At 34.8% G+C, this 12,338-nt stretch overlaps 1 protein-coding gene across 1 annotated transcript in view; it reads right to left on the reverse strand.

Moving 5' to 3' along the window:
* Nucleotides 1-207: 207 nt before the first annotated feature.
* WDR44 (WD repeat domain 44) overlaps nucleotides 208-12,338 on the reverse strand; it is a 79,401-nt gene continuing 67,270 nt past the window's right edge. The window contains exons 14-20 of the mRNA XM_060001630.1: nucleotides 11,689-11,811; nucleotides 8,892-9,083; nucleotides 8,583-8,684; nucleotides 8,251-8,366; nucleotides 7,265-7,392; nucleotides 4,545-4,679; nucleotides 208-1,311 (exon numbers count right to left, since the gene is read on the reverse strand). Coding sequence (XP_059857613.1) covers nucleotides 1,217-1,311; nucleotides 4,545-4,679; nucleotides 7,265-7,392; nucleotides 8,251-8,366; nucleotides 8,583-8,684; nucleotides 8,892-9,083; nucleotides 11,689-11,811 — 891 coding nt within the window. The 3' untranslated portion in view covers nucleotides 208-1,216. The remainder of the gene's footprint in view (nucleotides 1,312-4,544; nucleotides 4,680-7,264; nucleotides 7,393-8,250; nucleotides 8,367-8,582; nucleotides 8,685-8,891; nucleotides 9,084-11,688; nucleotides 11,812-12,338) is intronic.

Here is a 12,338-nt window from a genome sequence, read left to right on the forward strand (position 1 = left end):
AGATGAACTGTTAGCAGTGTTCATTTTAGAACTAGAATTAAAAACTTTTTTTCTTAAAGGTATGTAGCTAATGCATTATAATTTAGGGGTCCAAAATTTGATCTCTGCTTGCTAAAAATCAAATTATAAAACAAGATTTTGGTTTTTTTACATTTCTCAATTTACCGAAGTCATCTGAAAATAAAGTCATATGTTTAACAAGTTTTGGCCACCAACTTTTAATAATACATATTTAATTTTCAGAAACATATGCTAACCATCAACAACATTATCAGGGTTCATCACCCCAGATGTTATTTCATTGGTACATTATATCAATATTTACAAAGGCTTTCAAATTCAACAACACAAAACAGCTTAATTTTTAAAACTACAATGCTTTAAAAAATGTAAACTGTCCATTTTTACATTATTGTAAAAAAAGAAGACTCACTCCTTAATGTGGCTTAATTTTTTTAAGTGAGCAAAGCCTGGTGCTCATGGATAAAGAATGAAAAGAATTCTTTACATAGGAAACATTGTGCTCCAGTGTGGCAAAAAAAAAAAAAGAATATATATATATATATATATATATATATATATATATATATACACACACACACACACACACACACATACACACATACAAAAAAAGAATCTTAAGTCCACAATTTAGACCACACACAAAAAAAGTCCCCAAATTGAGAAATTTATAAAAACCATTTACACATGGTTGTTGACCTATTGAAAACCTATATAACATTTAAAAAATATTAACTCAGTCAAAAGATACCACTTCTCTTAAAAATGAAATTTTGTGCAAAAGAAATTATTTAAGCTAGAAACAAGACACTCCCCCTCAGTAAGAGGCCAAAAGAGCCACTGAAATAATTTAACTCTGTTAGATTTAGTGCATGTAACCAAAAGGCACACACATGTGATTAATATATTAATATATTTTCATGCAGAAACCTGTGCATGTTCACAATTATATAACACAAACATAACAAAACGTAAAGCCTAATGTTTGGCAATGTTATTCTAGCTACATTCCTTTCTAGTCTATCAGTCCCGGGTTTACTAGATCATTAACGTTGCCTCTCAAAAAATATATTATATTTGAACAACTTCCAATAAAAATTAAAAAAAGGATGTTGGCCTGAAACACTATAACTCTTTTTCAGTTCTGATACATATAGAAACTTACTGATATGTTTATTTTAAATGTCATTTCAAATTAAGATACATTTTTCCTTTTGTTAATAAACACTTTGATTGCTCCAGTGAAGTCAGCAGAGAGAAGAACTTCTGTGTTATCTGTCTTCATAATACCTTAAAAGCATAAAAGAAAGTTTTTAGTTGATTTTAAAAGAATATGAAGCCTGCTGCCACAACTGTCACATGCCCATGACCCTCTACCTTTGGGGTGGAAGAACCTCTCCCAGCCTTCAGTCTCTCTTTTCTGGCTTGCTCCTGTGATCCTTTCATCCTCCTGTACCTCTCCTCTCTGAGGCTCACTTCCACTTACCTTGTCTTAGCTGCTCTTTTCCTGGTAGCTAAGGAGAGATTATGGTCCCTTGGGGCCAGGATGCCTGGATTTACTCCCAGACAGCCAAGGCCTCTAAGTTGTCTAATTCTTCATTTCGCGACAAGAGGCTAGCATGTTATTCAGCCCCAGGACTGGAATGTTGGCAGGATGGGATCAGCTGGGCAAGTCTTTTGCCAACAGGGTTCACTAATGAGGTTGATAGTAAGGTTTACTGTACAGCAGACATACTGGAACTGCCATGAAATGAAGCACACACAATCACTCTGTGAATGCTGAGAGAACCTTTTGCCTTTCCAGTCCATACTGAAGAACCATGTAGCTACTACGCTGAATGGCAAAAACGCTTACCACTTACATTTGCTGGTAAAAACATTTAATGAACAAAATTCAGTGTTAACTATTATGCATAGGCAAAAATTGTGGGCTTAAGAAGGACTGATTACTAAGGAAGAAAATAATCCAAACTTTAACTGGGAAGTTGTGTACAGGATGAGTTAGACAAAATGGTTTCACTTAGATTTGTTAAAAACATATGCTAAGCTGCTGAACATTCCTAACCACACTTTTGGTATATCTCAAAGTAGTGCTATGCAGCAGAAGCAGCAGCAAACAACTGAGGGATATCAGAAAGGCTAGAGAAGAAAATAATTCATCATATATATATATATATATATATATATATATATATATATATATATATATATAAATGCCTTATAAGATACAATATAATGAAGATGATAATGTCTATTACATGCCAGGCATTTTGCTAGACACCTTACATGTGTTATCTTTAATTCTTCTCACAACCTTGGTTTGTCTTTTTTTTTTAGTTGTCAGCTGTATCTTTTTTTTTTAATTGAAGTATAGTTGATTTAAAATAGTGTCAATTTCAGGTGTACAGCAAAGTGATTTGGAGATACTCCTAATTTATCCCTCCCCCCTTCCTCATTGGTAGCCATAAGTTTGTTTTCTATGTCTGTGAGTTTGTTTCTGTTTTGTAAATACGTTCATGTGTACTATTTTTTAGATTCCACATATAAGTGATATATTTGTCTTTCCCTGACTTACTTCACTTAATATGATAATCGCTAGGTCCATCCACATTGCTGCAAATGACATTATTTCATTCTTTTTTATGGTTGAGCAATATTCCTGTGTGTGTGTGTGTGTGTGTACACTGTAGTTTTGATTTGCATTTCTCTAATAATTAGCGATGTGGAGCATCTTTTCATGTGCCTGTTGGCCATCTGTAGGTCTTCTTTGGAGAAATGTCTATTGAGGTCTTCTGCCCATATCACAACCTTATAAACGAGGTATTATCACCATTTTAAACATGAGGAAAACTGAAGCTTAAGTTGCCAAATACGTCAGAATAAAGAGGAGGGCAATCAGATATATTTTATGATCTCATACCCCGAGTTTAAGAGTTTATTCTTAGAGTATATCTACACAGGTACAAAACAGCAAACACAAATCTGAGTATGATCCAAAGTTGTGCCTCTTTAAAAAGGACGCAGTGAAGTAATAACTGAACCATGTTAATATGGTGCAGTTTGAGAAGTTTAAAAAAGGTACTTTTCATTTTTCCTCAAATGGTTTAAAAAGCTAGAATTTTCTGTTCAATGTGTAGGGGAAATGTGCAGAGTGTAAAAAGGTATTGGGGAAAAAGAAAAGGAAAAAAAACCAACCAAATGACTTAATTTAGAAGAGAGAAGTAGGATTTGACTGTGAGAAAAAAAAAAAAGAAAATGAAAAGAAATTTCCAAACAGGCATTTAGTAAAGGTGTAATAATTCTGAGTTGGTTGATTTTTAAATCTGGTAATAAAAGAAGTGCTAGGGACTTCGCTGGTGGCACAGTGGATAAGACTCCATGCTCCCAATGCAGAGGGTCTGGGTTCAATCCCTGGTCAGGGAACTAGATCCCACATGCCACAACTAAGGAGCCTGCCTGCCACAAGTAAGACTCAGCGCAACCAAATGAATAAATAAATAAATAAATATTTAAATTTAAAAAATAAAAGAAAGAAGTGCTAGACTGAAGTTCATCTTTGCTATCAAAATTTTTCTTCACAGACAGAAAAAATAGTGTATTTAGTACAGTGTATAGTGCAAATAATGCCGCAAGGGAAATTACTTGATATTAAATGAGAAAAATGCTTGAGAACTTTTTAGTATTCAAATACTTTTAGAAGCACTCTTACTACATTGTATCTATTGTTGTGACTTTATAACTCTCTACAAGGCCTGGTTATAGTCTCTAAAGTGAGAAAACACATTTAATAAAATATTCTGCAATAGATTTTAACAATACAAACTTGTTTTCATTAACAACTGGTCCAAGTTTCCATGGTTTTACCTTACTCTTAAGAATTAAGAGGGACCATTTTTATATAATTGGCACTCAATACTACTTGACGGTTTCTTTTTACTTCCTAATCTGAGCAGTTTATATAATTGAAAGTACTATTCCTTCTCAAAGTATTTGCTGCAAAGGGCAAGAATTACTGGCTTGTAGATAGTTATCTATGAGAAGCTGTAAATTTGTGGCAATTAGAAAAGGACACTGCTTTCATTTTGGTTTAATTCACTTATTCAGTAAATGTTTATTAAGCACCTACTATATGCAGGCAAGCACTGTGCTAGGCACTGGCCCTACAACAATAAATAAAACACATAAAATCTTTGTCCTCACAGAGATTATAGTGCAGCAGAGACAGATAATTTATCTTGTATGTATTTATGTCTGGTTTGCATTTCTCTAAAGAGAATAGTTGTCCATAAAAAAAATTACCAACTTTCAAAAGTTTCAGTTTTAATTCCCAGGTGAATTTAAAAGAAGTAAAACTTGCAAGAACTATATTACCAAAATGTTCAGAAATGAACATCTGACAACCATTATGTTGCATAAAGGAAATATTCTTCATACTCATGAAGACCTCATAATACCCACAGGTCAATGAGGCTATTAAAGGCTGACTAGAGAAAACGAAGGACAAATAAAATATGAATACCTACCAGAGGGCATGTTATCCAAAACTTCAGCATCTTCACCTTTATCGTTCCCTTCTGATTTTTCAGACTGCACATCCAAAGACAACATCAAACTTGGGTTTGGAGCAAAGATGGCTGACGTAACAACTGCATTATGGGCTGGGGAAAAAAATTTACTTTAAGACAACTAATAAACTTGATTCTAAACATCAAGACAAAAAGCATAATACTTCAAAAAACATAATAGTGTATGTTATATGCAAGTACCTTTAAAAACTAACATATAAGTAACTAAGAACTATTTAAAACCCAAAAATATTTTCTTAAAAGAAACCAAATCCATCATAGTAGGGGACTTTAACACCCCACTTTCACCAGTGGACAAATCATCCAAAATGAAAATAAATAAGGAAACACAAGCTTTAAATGATACATTAAACAAGATGGACTTCATTGATATTTATAGGACATTCCATCCAAAAACAACAGAATTCACTTTCTTCTCAACTGCTCATGGAACATTTTCCAGGATAGACCATATCTTGGGTCACAAATCAAACCTTGGTAAATTTAAGAAAATTGAAATCGTATCAAGTATCTTTTCCGACCACAATGGTATGAGACTAGATATCAATTACAGGAAAAAATCTGTAAAAAATACAAACCCATGGAAGCTAAACAATACACTACTTAATAACCAAGAGGTCACAGAAGAAACCAAAGAGGAAATCAAAAAATAACTACAAACAAATGACAATGAAAACACGATGACCCAAAACTTATGGGATGCAGCAAAAGCAGTTCTAAGAGGGAAGTTTATAGCAATACAATACTACCAAAAGAAACAAGAAATATCTCAAATAAACAATCTAACCTTACACCTAAAGCAATTAGAGAAAGAAGAACAAAAAACTCCCAAAGTTAGCAGAAGGAAAGAAATCATAAAGATCAGAGCAGAAATAAATGAAAAAGAACTGAAGAAAACAACAGCAAAGATAATAAAACTAAACCCTGGTTCTCTGAGAAGCCAAACAAAACTGATAAACCCTTAGCCAAACTCATCAAGAAAGAAAAGGAGAAGACCCAAATCAACAGAATTAGAAATGAAAAAGGAGAAGTAACAACTGACACTGGAGAAATACAAAGGATCATGAGAGATTACTACAAGCAACTCTATGCCAATAAAATGGACAACCTGGAAGAAATGGACAAATTCTTAGAAAAGCACAACCTTCTGAGACTGAACCAGGAAGAAACAGAAAATATAAACAGACCAACCACAAGCACTGAAATTGAGACTGTGATTAAAAATCTTCCAACAAACAAAAGCCCAGGACCAGATGGCTTCACAGGCGAATTCTATCAAACATTTAAAGAAGAGCTAACACATAACGTTCTCAAACTCTTCCAAAATATAGCAGAGGGAGGAACACTCACAAACTCATTCTACAAGGCCACCATCACCCTAATACAAAAACCAGACAAAGATGACACAAAGAAAGAAAACTACAGGCCAATATCACTGATGAACATAGATGCAAAAACCCTCAACAAAATACTAGCAAACAGAATCCAATAGCACATTAAAAGGATCATATACCATGATCAAGTGGGGTTTATCCCAGGAATGCAAGGATTCTTCAATATACACAAATCAATCAATGTGATACACCATATTAACTGAAGGAGAAAAACCATATGATCATCTCAATAAATGCAGAAAAATCTTTCGACAAAATTCAACACCCACTTATGATAAAAACCCTCCAGAAAGTAGGCATAGAGGGAACTTACCTCAACATAATAAAGGCCATATGTGACAAACCCACAGGCAACATCGTTCTCAATGGTGAAAAACTGAAACCATTTACTCTAAGATCAGGAACAACACAAGGTTGTCCACTGTCACCACTATTATTCAACATAGTTTTGGAAGTTTTAGCCATGGCAATCAGAGAAGAAAAAGAAATAAAAGGAATCCAAATTGGAAAAGAAGAAGTAAAGCTGTCACTGTCTGCAGATGACATGATACTATACATAGAGAATCCTAAAGACTACCAGAAAACTACTAGAGCTAATCAATGAATTTGGTAAAGTAGCAGGATACAAAATTAATGCACAGAAATCTCTGGCATTCTTATACACTAATGATGAGAAATCTGAAAGAGAAATTAAGGAAACACTCCCATTTACCACTGCAACAAAAAGAATAAAATGCCTAGGAATAAACCTACCTAAGGAGACAAAAGATCTGTATGCAGAAAACTATAAGACACTGATGAAAGAAATTAAAGATGATACAAAACAGATGGAGAGATATACCATGTTCTTGGTTGGAAGAATCGACATTGTGAAAATGACTCTACTACCCAAAGCAATCTACAGATTCAGTGCAATCCCTATCAAACCACCAGTGGAACATATGTATATGTATAACTGATTCACTTTGTTATAAAGCAGAAAGTAACACACCATTGTAAAGCAATTATACTCCAATAAAGATGTTAAAAAAAAAACCCCACCAAAACCACATACAAGTTCTGAGATTCCATGACTTCTCAAATTTTAGACAAGTATATGTTCTTCCTTGGTACAGAAAAATCAAACAAAGCCAATACAATGCGAAAGCAGTTAAAACTGCCAAACTATCTCTCTGAAATAAAGCCTATACAAATTTACTTATAATACATCTCCATTTTAACTTTATTCACTTATAAGACACATAAAAGTATGCATTTACGTACCTTTAATACCTTCCCAAAAGTCATTACGATCTCTCCTCACTGAAGTAAACTTGCTTAAGTCATGATAAGTACTCCAGATATAAACATACTTATCTTCTGAGCCACTAACGAGGTAACTAAAATCATGGCTACATTTAGGGAAGAAAGAAAAAAAAAATCAAAGTTGTGGGTTTTTTTAGGTTTCCCTCTATCAGAGCTTCCTAGTTCGAAACACCTAAGAAAACAGCCAAGAGAACTTGTTGAAATACAGACTCCTAGTCTCACTCCAGAGGTCCTGAACGTGTAGGTTTGACATGGGTGGCCAGTGGCATTAGTATTTTCATCGAAGCTCTAGGTAACTGCTGCTGGGTTAACCCACACTGGGATGAGTGCCTACTTAAGAGATAAAAGAGAGAAGCAGAATGCTTTACCAATTAAATTACTGGGTAATTCAAGAAGAAAGGAGAACTGGTAAGAAAAGAGCTGAAATAAGGAGGGCTATAAAGGAAGAAAAGGTAGGTATTTCAGGAGAGCCTGCAGATCCCAAACTAACAGTTCAAATAATAATGATATGCAAAGGTGTAAGTACAGGACACTGTACTTTAGGGTCTCGAAATGCTTTATTAGCTTCTGTACCTAAAAGGATCAAGACCATGGGTGGGGTGGGCGGTGGTGGGGTAAATCTCCTCTTAGAAAGCATACATGAAAGTACAAAAGCACAAATTCTGGAGCTGGGTCTTCTAATCCTGGTTCTGCAACTACCAGTGTGACTTTAGGCAAATTACTTAATTTTCTGGGTGTTGGTTTCTTCATCCACAGAGCAGGGGCAATTCGAACTCTACCAAACAGCTGGATAATGTAAGTAGGACTGATAATATGAGACACCAGTTGTAAAACTGCAAAGTAACTAACAGCACCATATAAACATAAGCCATAGATCAATGGAAAAATGGGAGTAGGGGAGAAATGTTCTGATCCTTTTTGGGAATTCCTCATTGTCAATTTACCTGAAACTTGCTTTGATCTGGCTGCTGCTGTTGACATAACCCTTATACTTCATGGACAGTGACAAATCTCTAAGATCGTATAGTCTGATTCTGGAGTCATTTGAAGTTACCAGTATCTAAAAACAAATCAAAGGAAAAGTTAAAAATACCATCTTTTAATCTGTGCTAAGGTACAACCAAAAAAGGGTGTTAGACACATACAGAATATATCTCAAAACTAGAAAAAGCAATATTCCATAGGAAAGGAAATATATTCTTAGCTAAGATATGAAGAACTTACTTTCAGGAGTCTATATATAGTGTGGAGACAGATGGTTTTGAATACCTAGTACCTTATTTTCTCCAGGTAAAGGTTCAATGCCAGTAATTTTTCTTCCAACCTTGTTGCGCCCTCTGGTAGATCGGACATGTATCTGTGTGTGGTATTTCAAATGCTAAAAAAAAAAAAATCACAATTTAAAAAGATCAGAATTAGAAAGAAACTCAAAGATCATCTGAGCCAACTCACAGACAAACATGGTATTATTTGTCCCAATTTACAGATAAGGCAGTTAAAGCCCAGACAGGATACACCAACTTATTCCAAACCACAAAAATATCTATGTATTCAAGTATGTAATTTATACAAGACAGTCATTTACCTCTGTATCATAGAAAATACACCTGCCATCATATGTCCCAATCACTGCATATTTGCCATTCTGACAGAAATTTGCAGCTGTGATCAATTTTGTTTGACCATCTACTTCATTCCACAAAGCCACTTTTTTGTCAGGTATGTTCCAAAGGCGGAGCTTTCCATCCAATGACCCACTTAGAAAATACCTGTCATCCTAAAAATGTGATGAAAGAGGAAGGTTTCATTTTATCACATGAAGAAAAACTCATTAGCAAATCAATACATTAAGTCTATTAGAAATAATGTTAAAATATATAGATTTCATTTTAAAAGTATTAAAGTAAGCATTATTTCAGTCACTAAAAATAACAACAATTAGAAACCTCAGTATTCATTTTGGAGGAATGACATTCTAATCACTTTATCATACCCTTAAACTGCTTTTCCCAAGGTATAGATGTTAATAGATAATGTGTTTGAGTATACATTGTGTAGAAGGGTTCTGTGGTCAAATAAGTTTGAGAAATTCTGGGTTACACAAAGTTAAACAGGATTCTCAGTTAACACGCACTCTGAATCTTTAACGGGCGACTTTTTTGGGGGTCAGGTAGGGATATCTAGCAGGGCTAGCAATTCAAGGAACATGCTTTGGGAAATACTATCCTAAAATGGTACATTTGCCCATACCTTCCTTGGGATACATGTAACAGAGGGATAAAAGAGTAACTAATGCCAGTTAGCCCACAGAACCAGTCAAGTTTTGGAACTCTGATACCCTGTCAGCAGAGAATTGCTTCACTATTTAAATTCTCAACCTCAAACCAGGGGTTCTCAGCTGGGGGCAGCCTGGCCCCACAGGAGACATCTAGCAATGTCTGGAGACAGTTTGGAATTGTCACAATTTAGAGGGTGGGGCGCTACTGACATCTAGTGGGTAGAGGCCAGGAATGCTGCTAAACAGCCTACAATGCACAGGACAGCCTTTCCTCTCTCTACGAAAAAGAATTATCCAACCCCAAATGCCATTAGTGCCAAGGTTTAGAAACCCTGTTCTAAACTAAACCAAGCCTACCATGAAGCTGCTCTAATTTTTGGTAACATAAGAATTAAAAAGAAAATAAAATAATTGGGATGCCAAAACAAGAAACAGATTTTCTTCTCCACTCAAGATTATTATTCTTACCCACTTCTCAAGCCCGTCAAGGATAACCTTCATAGAATAGGCATTTTTATGGCTATGGTACAGTAGGCTCAACTCAATGTCTACCAGCAGAAGTGCTGAACAAATAAAAATACTTCATCTTGGTCTTACAACTCAGAATTTTATTTACATACATATATACATGTGTGTACATGTGTGTGTATCTCCATTTTGCTATTTCTTTTATGACTCTGCTTCGTTTCTTCTAGGTAACATTATTTGATAGAGTCATATTTCCTAGGAAAATGTCAACACCACCCCACTCTTCCCTAGCCCCTCTCATAAATTCTCCAGGTCAGTAGAATTTTTAGAAATAAGGCTTTTCAGCTTCCAAAATAAAACCAAATAAAAGTATAGGAAAATTATTGACTAAACAGAAACCTTAATAATAAAGTACTACATAGATAACTATTACCACCTAATACCCCTCTCTTTCCATCTTGATACATTATAGTTAAAATAGAGGTGGGGGGATTTTGCTCACAGGTGCTGACAGGGGTAAAATCTACCCTTTTGTTGCACCCTTAGGTGACAGGATGGGGATATTATTTAGAAAGAAGCCTCGAAAGCTTGATGGTCAAAACTGATACAGTATTAACATAGATTAAGCATTTTTAATTTTCAAAAGTTCTTAATAAAATCTTCTCTAAGGGTTCAGAATTATTACTGCCTATGTTATAAGCCTGCCCAGGGAGGGAAATTATATTGAGAGAAAAAAGTCATTCTTCTCTCTTAATTTGGGGAAGGAGAGAAAGAAATGTCAATATAATTGAAAGGTTGCATTAAAAAGACAATGGGTACTAAACACATAGAGATGAGGACATGATTGGATATGTAATCATACACAAATGTAGTGGAGGGAAAGTCAACGAGGGTCAGCTCAAGCCCTCCACTTATTTCAACCTAGCTAGTGAAGCAGTGCCAACACGTGACATCCCTTGTGCTTACAGCTGCAAAGAACTAAAACTACTCTAGCCTCATGCATTTGGTGGCTCTATCCTATAAGGGCGTAAGATAGCTCTGGAGTCCATGATGGTAGATTTTTCTCCTTTAGTTGAAATCATATGAAATTCTTTCTAGAGGAAAGATATTAAAGGATTTTCTACATTGAAAATGAGTATGAAGGGATCTCAAGATTAACAATGTTTTCAGACCTGAAATAGGAATTCAGTCTATCTTGTAATGAATTTTGGTCTTTGCCTCTTTCAATCTTTTCCTCTTTGTCTCTTCCCTTCCTGACCCTCCTACAACTATTCCTGCCTATATGCTTCCCTTTCTCATTTATTTACCTGCCGTCTTTTCTTCTTCCACTGTCTCCAACCTCTCTCCTCTTTAATAAGATATTTTATTTCTTTATTTATACCCTTGCAGGTCTTATTAAAGATTTGGGATGACTTTTCACTGTCATATTTAGACTATAATATTTCCAGCTCTTCTAATGAAGATTAGCACAATATTTATTTCCTTTCTTATTTTTAAAGCAGAATGAAACACTAAATCAAGTTGCTCTTAACTATTGGATATTAATAATTTTTTTCCTGTAGTCCAATTACCCTCCAGAGAAACCTGGTTCCCTCACCTTCCTCATAGTATAACAAAAAAACATGTAAATACTTACTCTTGGATGGAAAGCTATGGCAGTGACAAAATCTATATGCTGAAAACAGCAAAGGCATTCTCTTCTGGAAATGTGCCATAGCCTGACTGTTTTATCCATTGAAGAAGAAAGCAGAAAGTAGTTCTACGGAGAAATTGACATTGATTATTTTATCACCATATAAAAGAAATACTTACTCCATAAAAGTGAACTTTTAGTTTTAGGTATCTCAAGAGTTTTGTCATTACTATTGTTATACGCAGCATCATAAAGTACAAAGATATCCAATTCACTTGGACAATCCCATTTTTTTCCCAAATAGTTAAATACCATATTTCTTTGATTCTAAGACTTTTTCACATTACCTATTCTGAAATGAGGATGAATCTTATGACTTCTGTTGAAAGAAATCTGCCAGATGCCGACAGAGGACTAAAGTGTGCCTTGGTTGTTGGAGCCTGCGTGTACTAGAAGTTAGCTATGAATCTATTCATTTGATCGTCACTTCAGTTATTTTCACATTGATAACACTGGTGAATTTTAACTCACATGAATTCCCTGTCACTTAAAATGTCTTCAAAAAGATTATCCTATAATGCAGCATGGAAATGAAAAGTTATTGTGCACCTGTCACACCTTAGGCAAGCAAATTAGAGAACAGAAATTGTCAA

Source organism: Delphinus delphis, chromosome X (assembly GCF_949987515.2).
Source record: "Delphinus delphis chromosome X, mDelDel1.2, whole genome shotgun sequence".
Taxonomy (NCBI): Eukaryota; Metazoa; Chordata; class Mammalia; order Artiodactyla; family Delphinidae; genus Delphinus; species Delphinus delphis.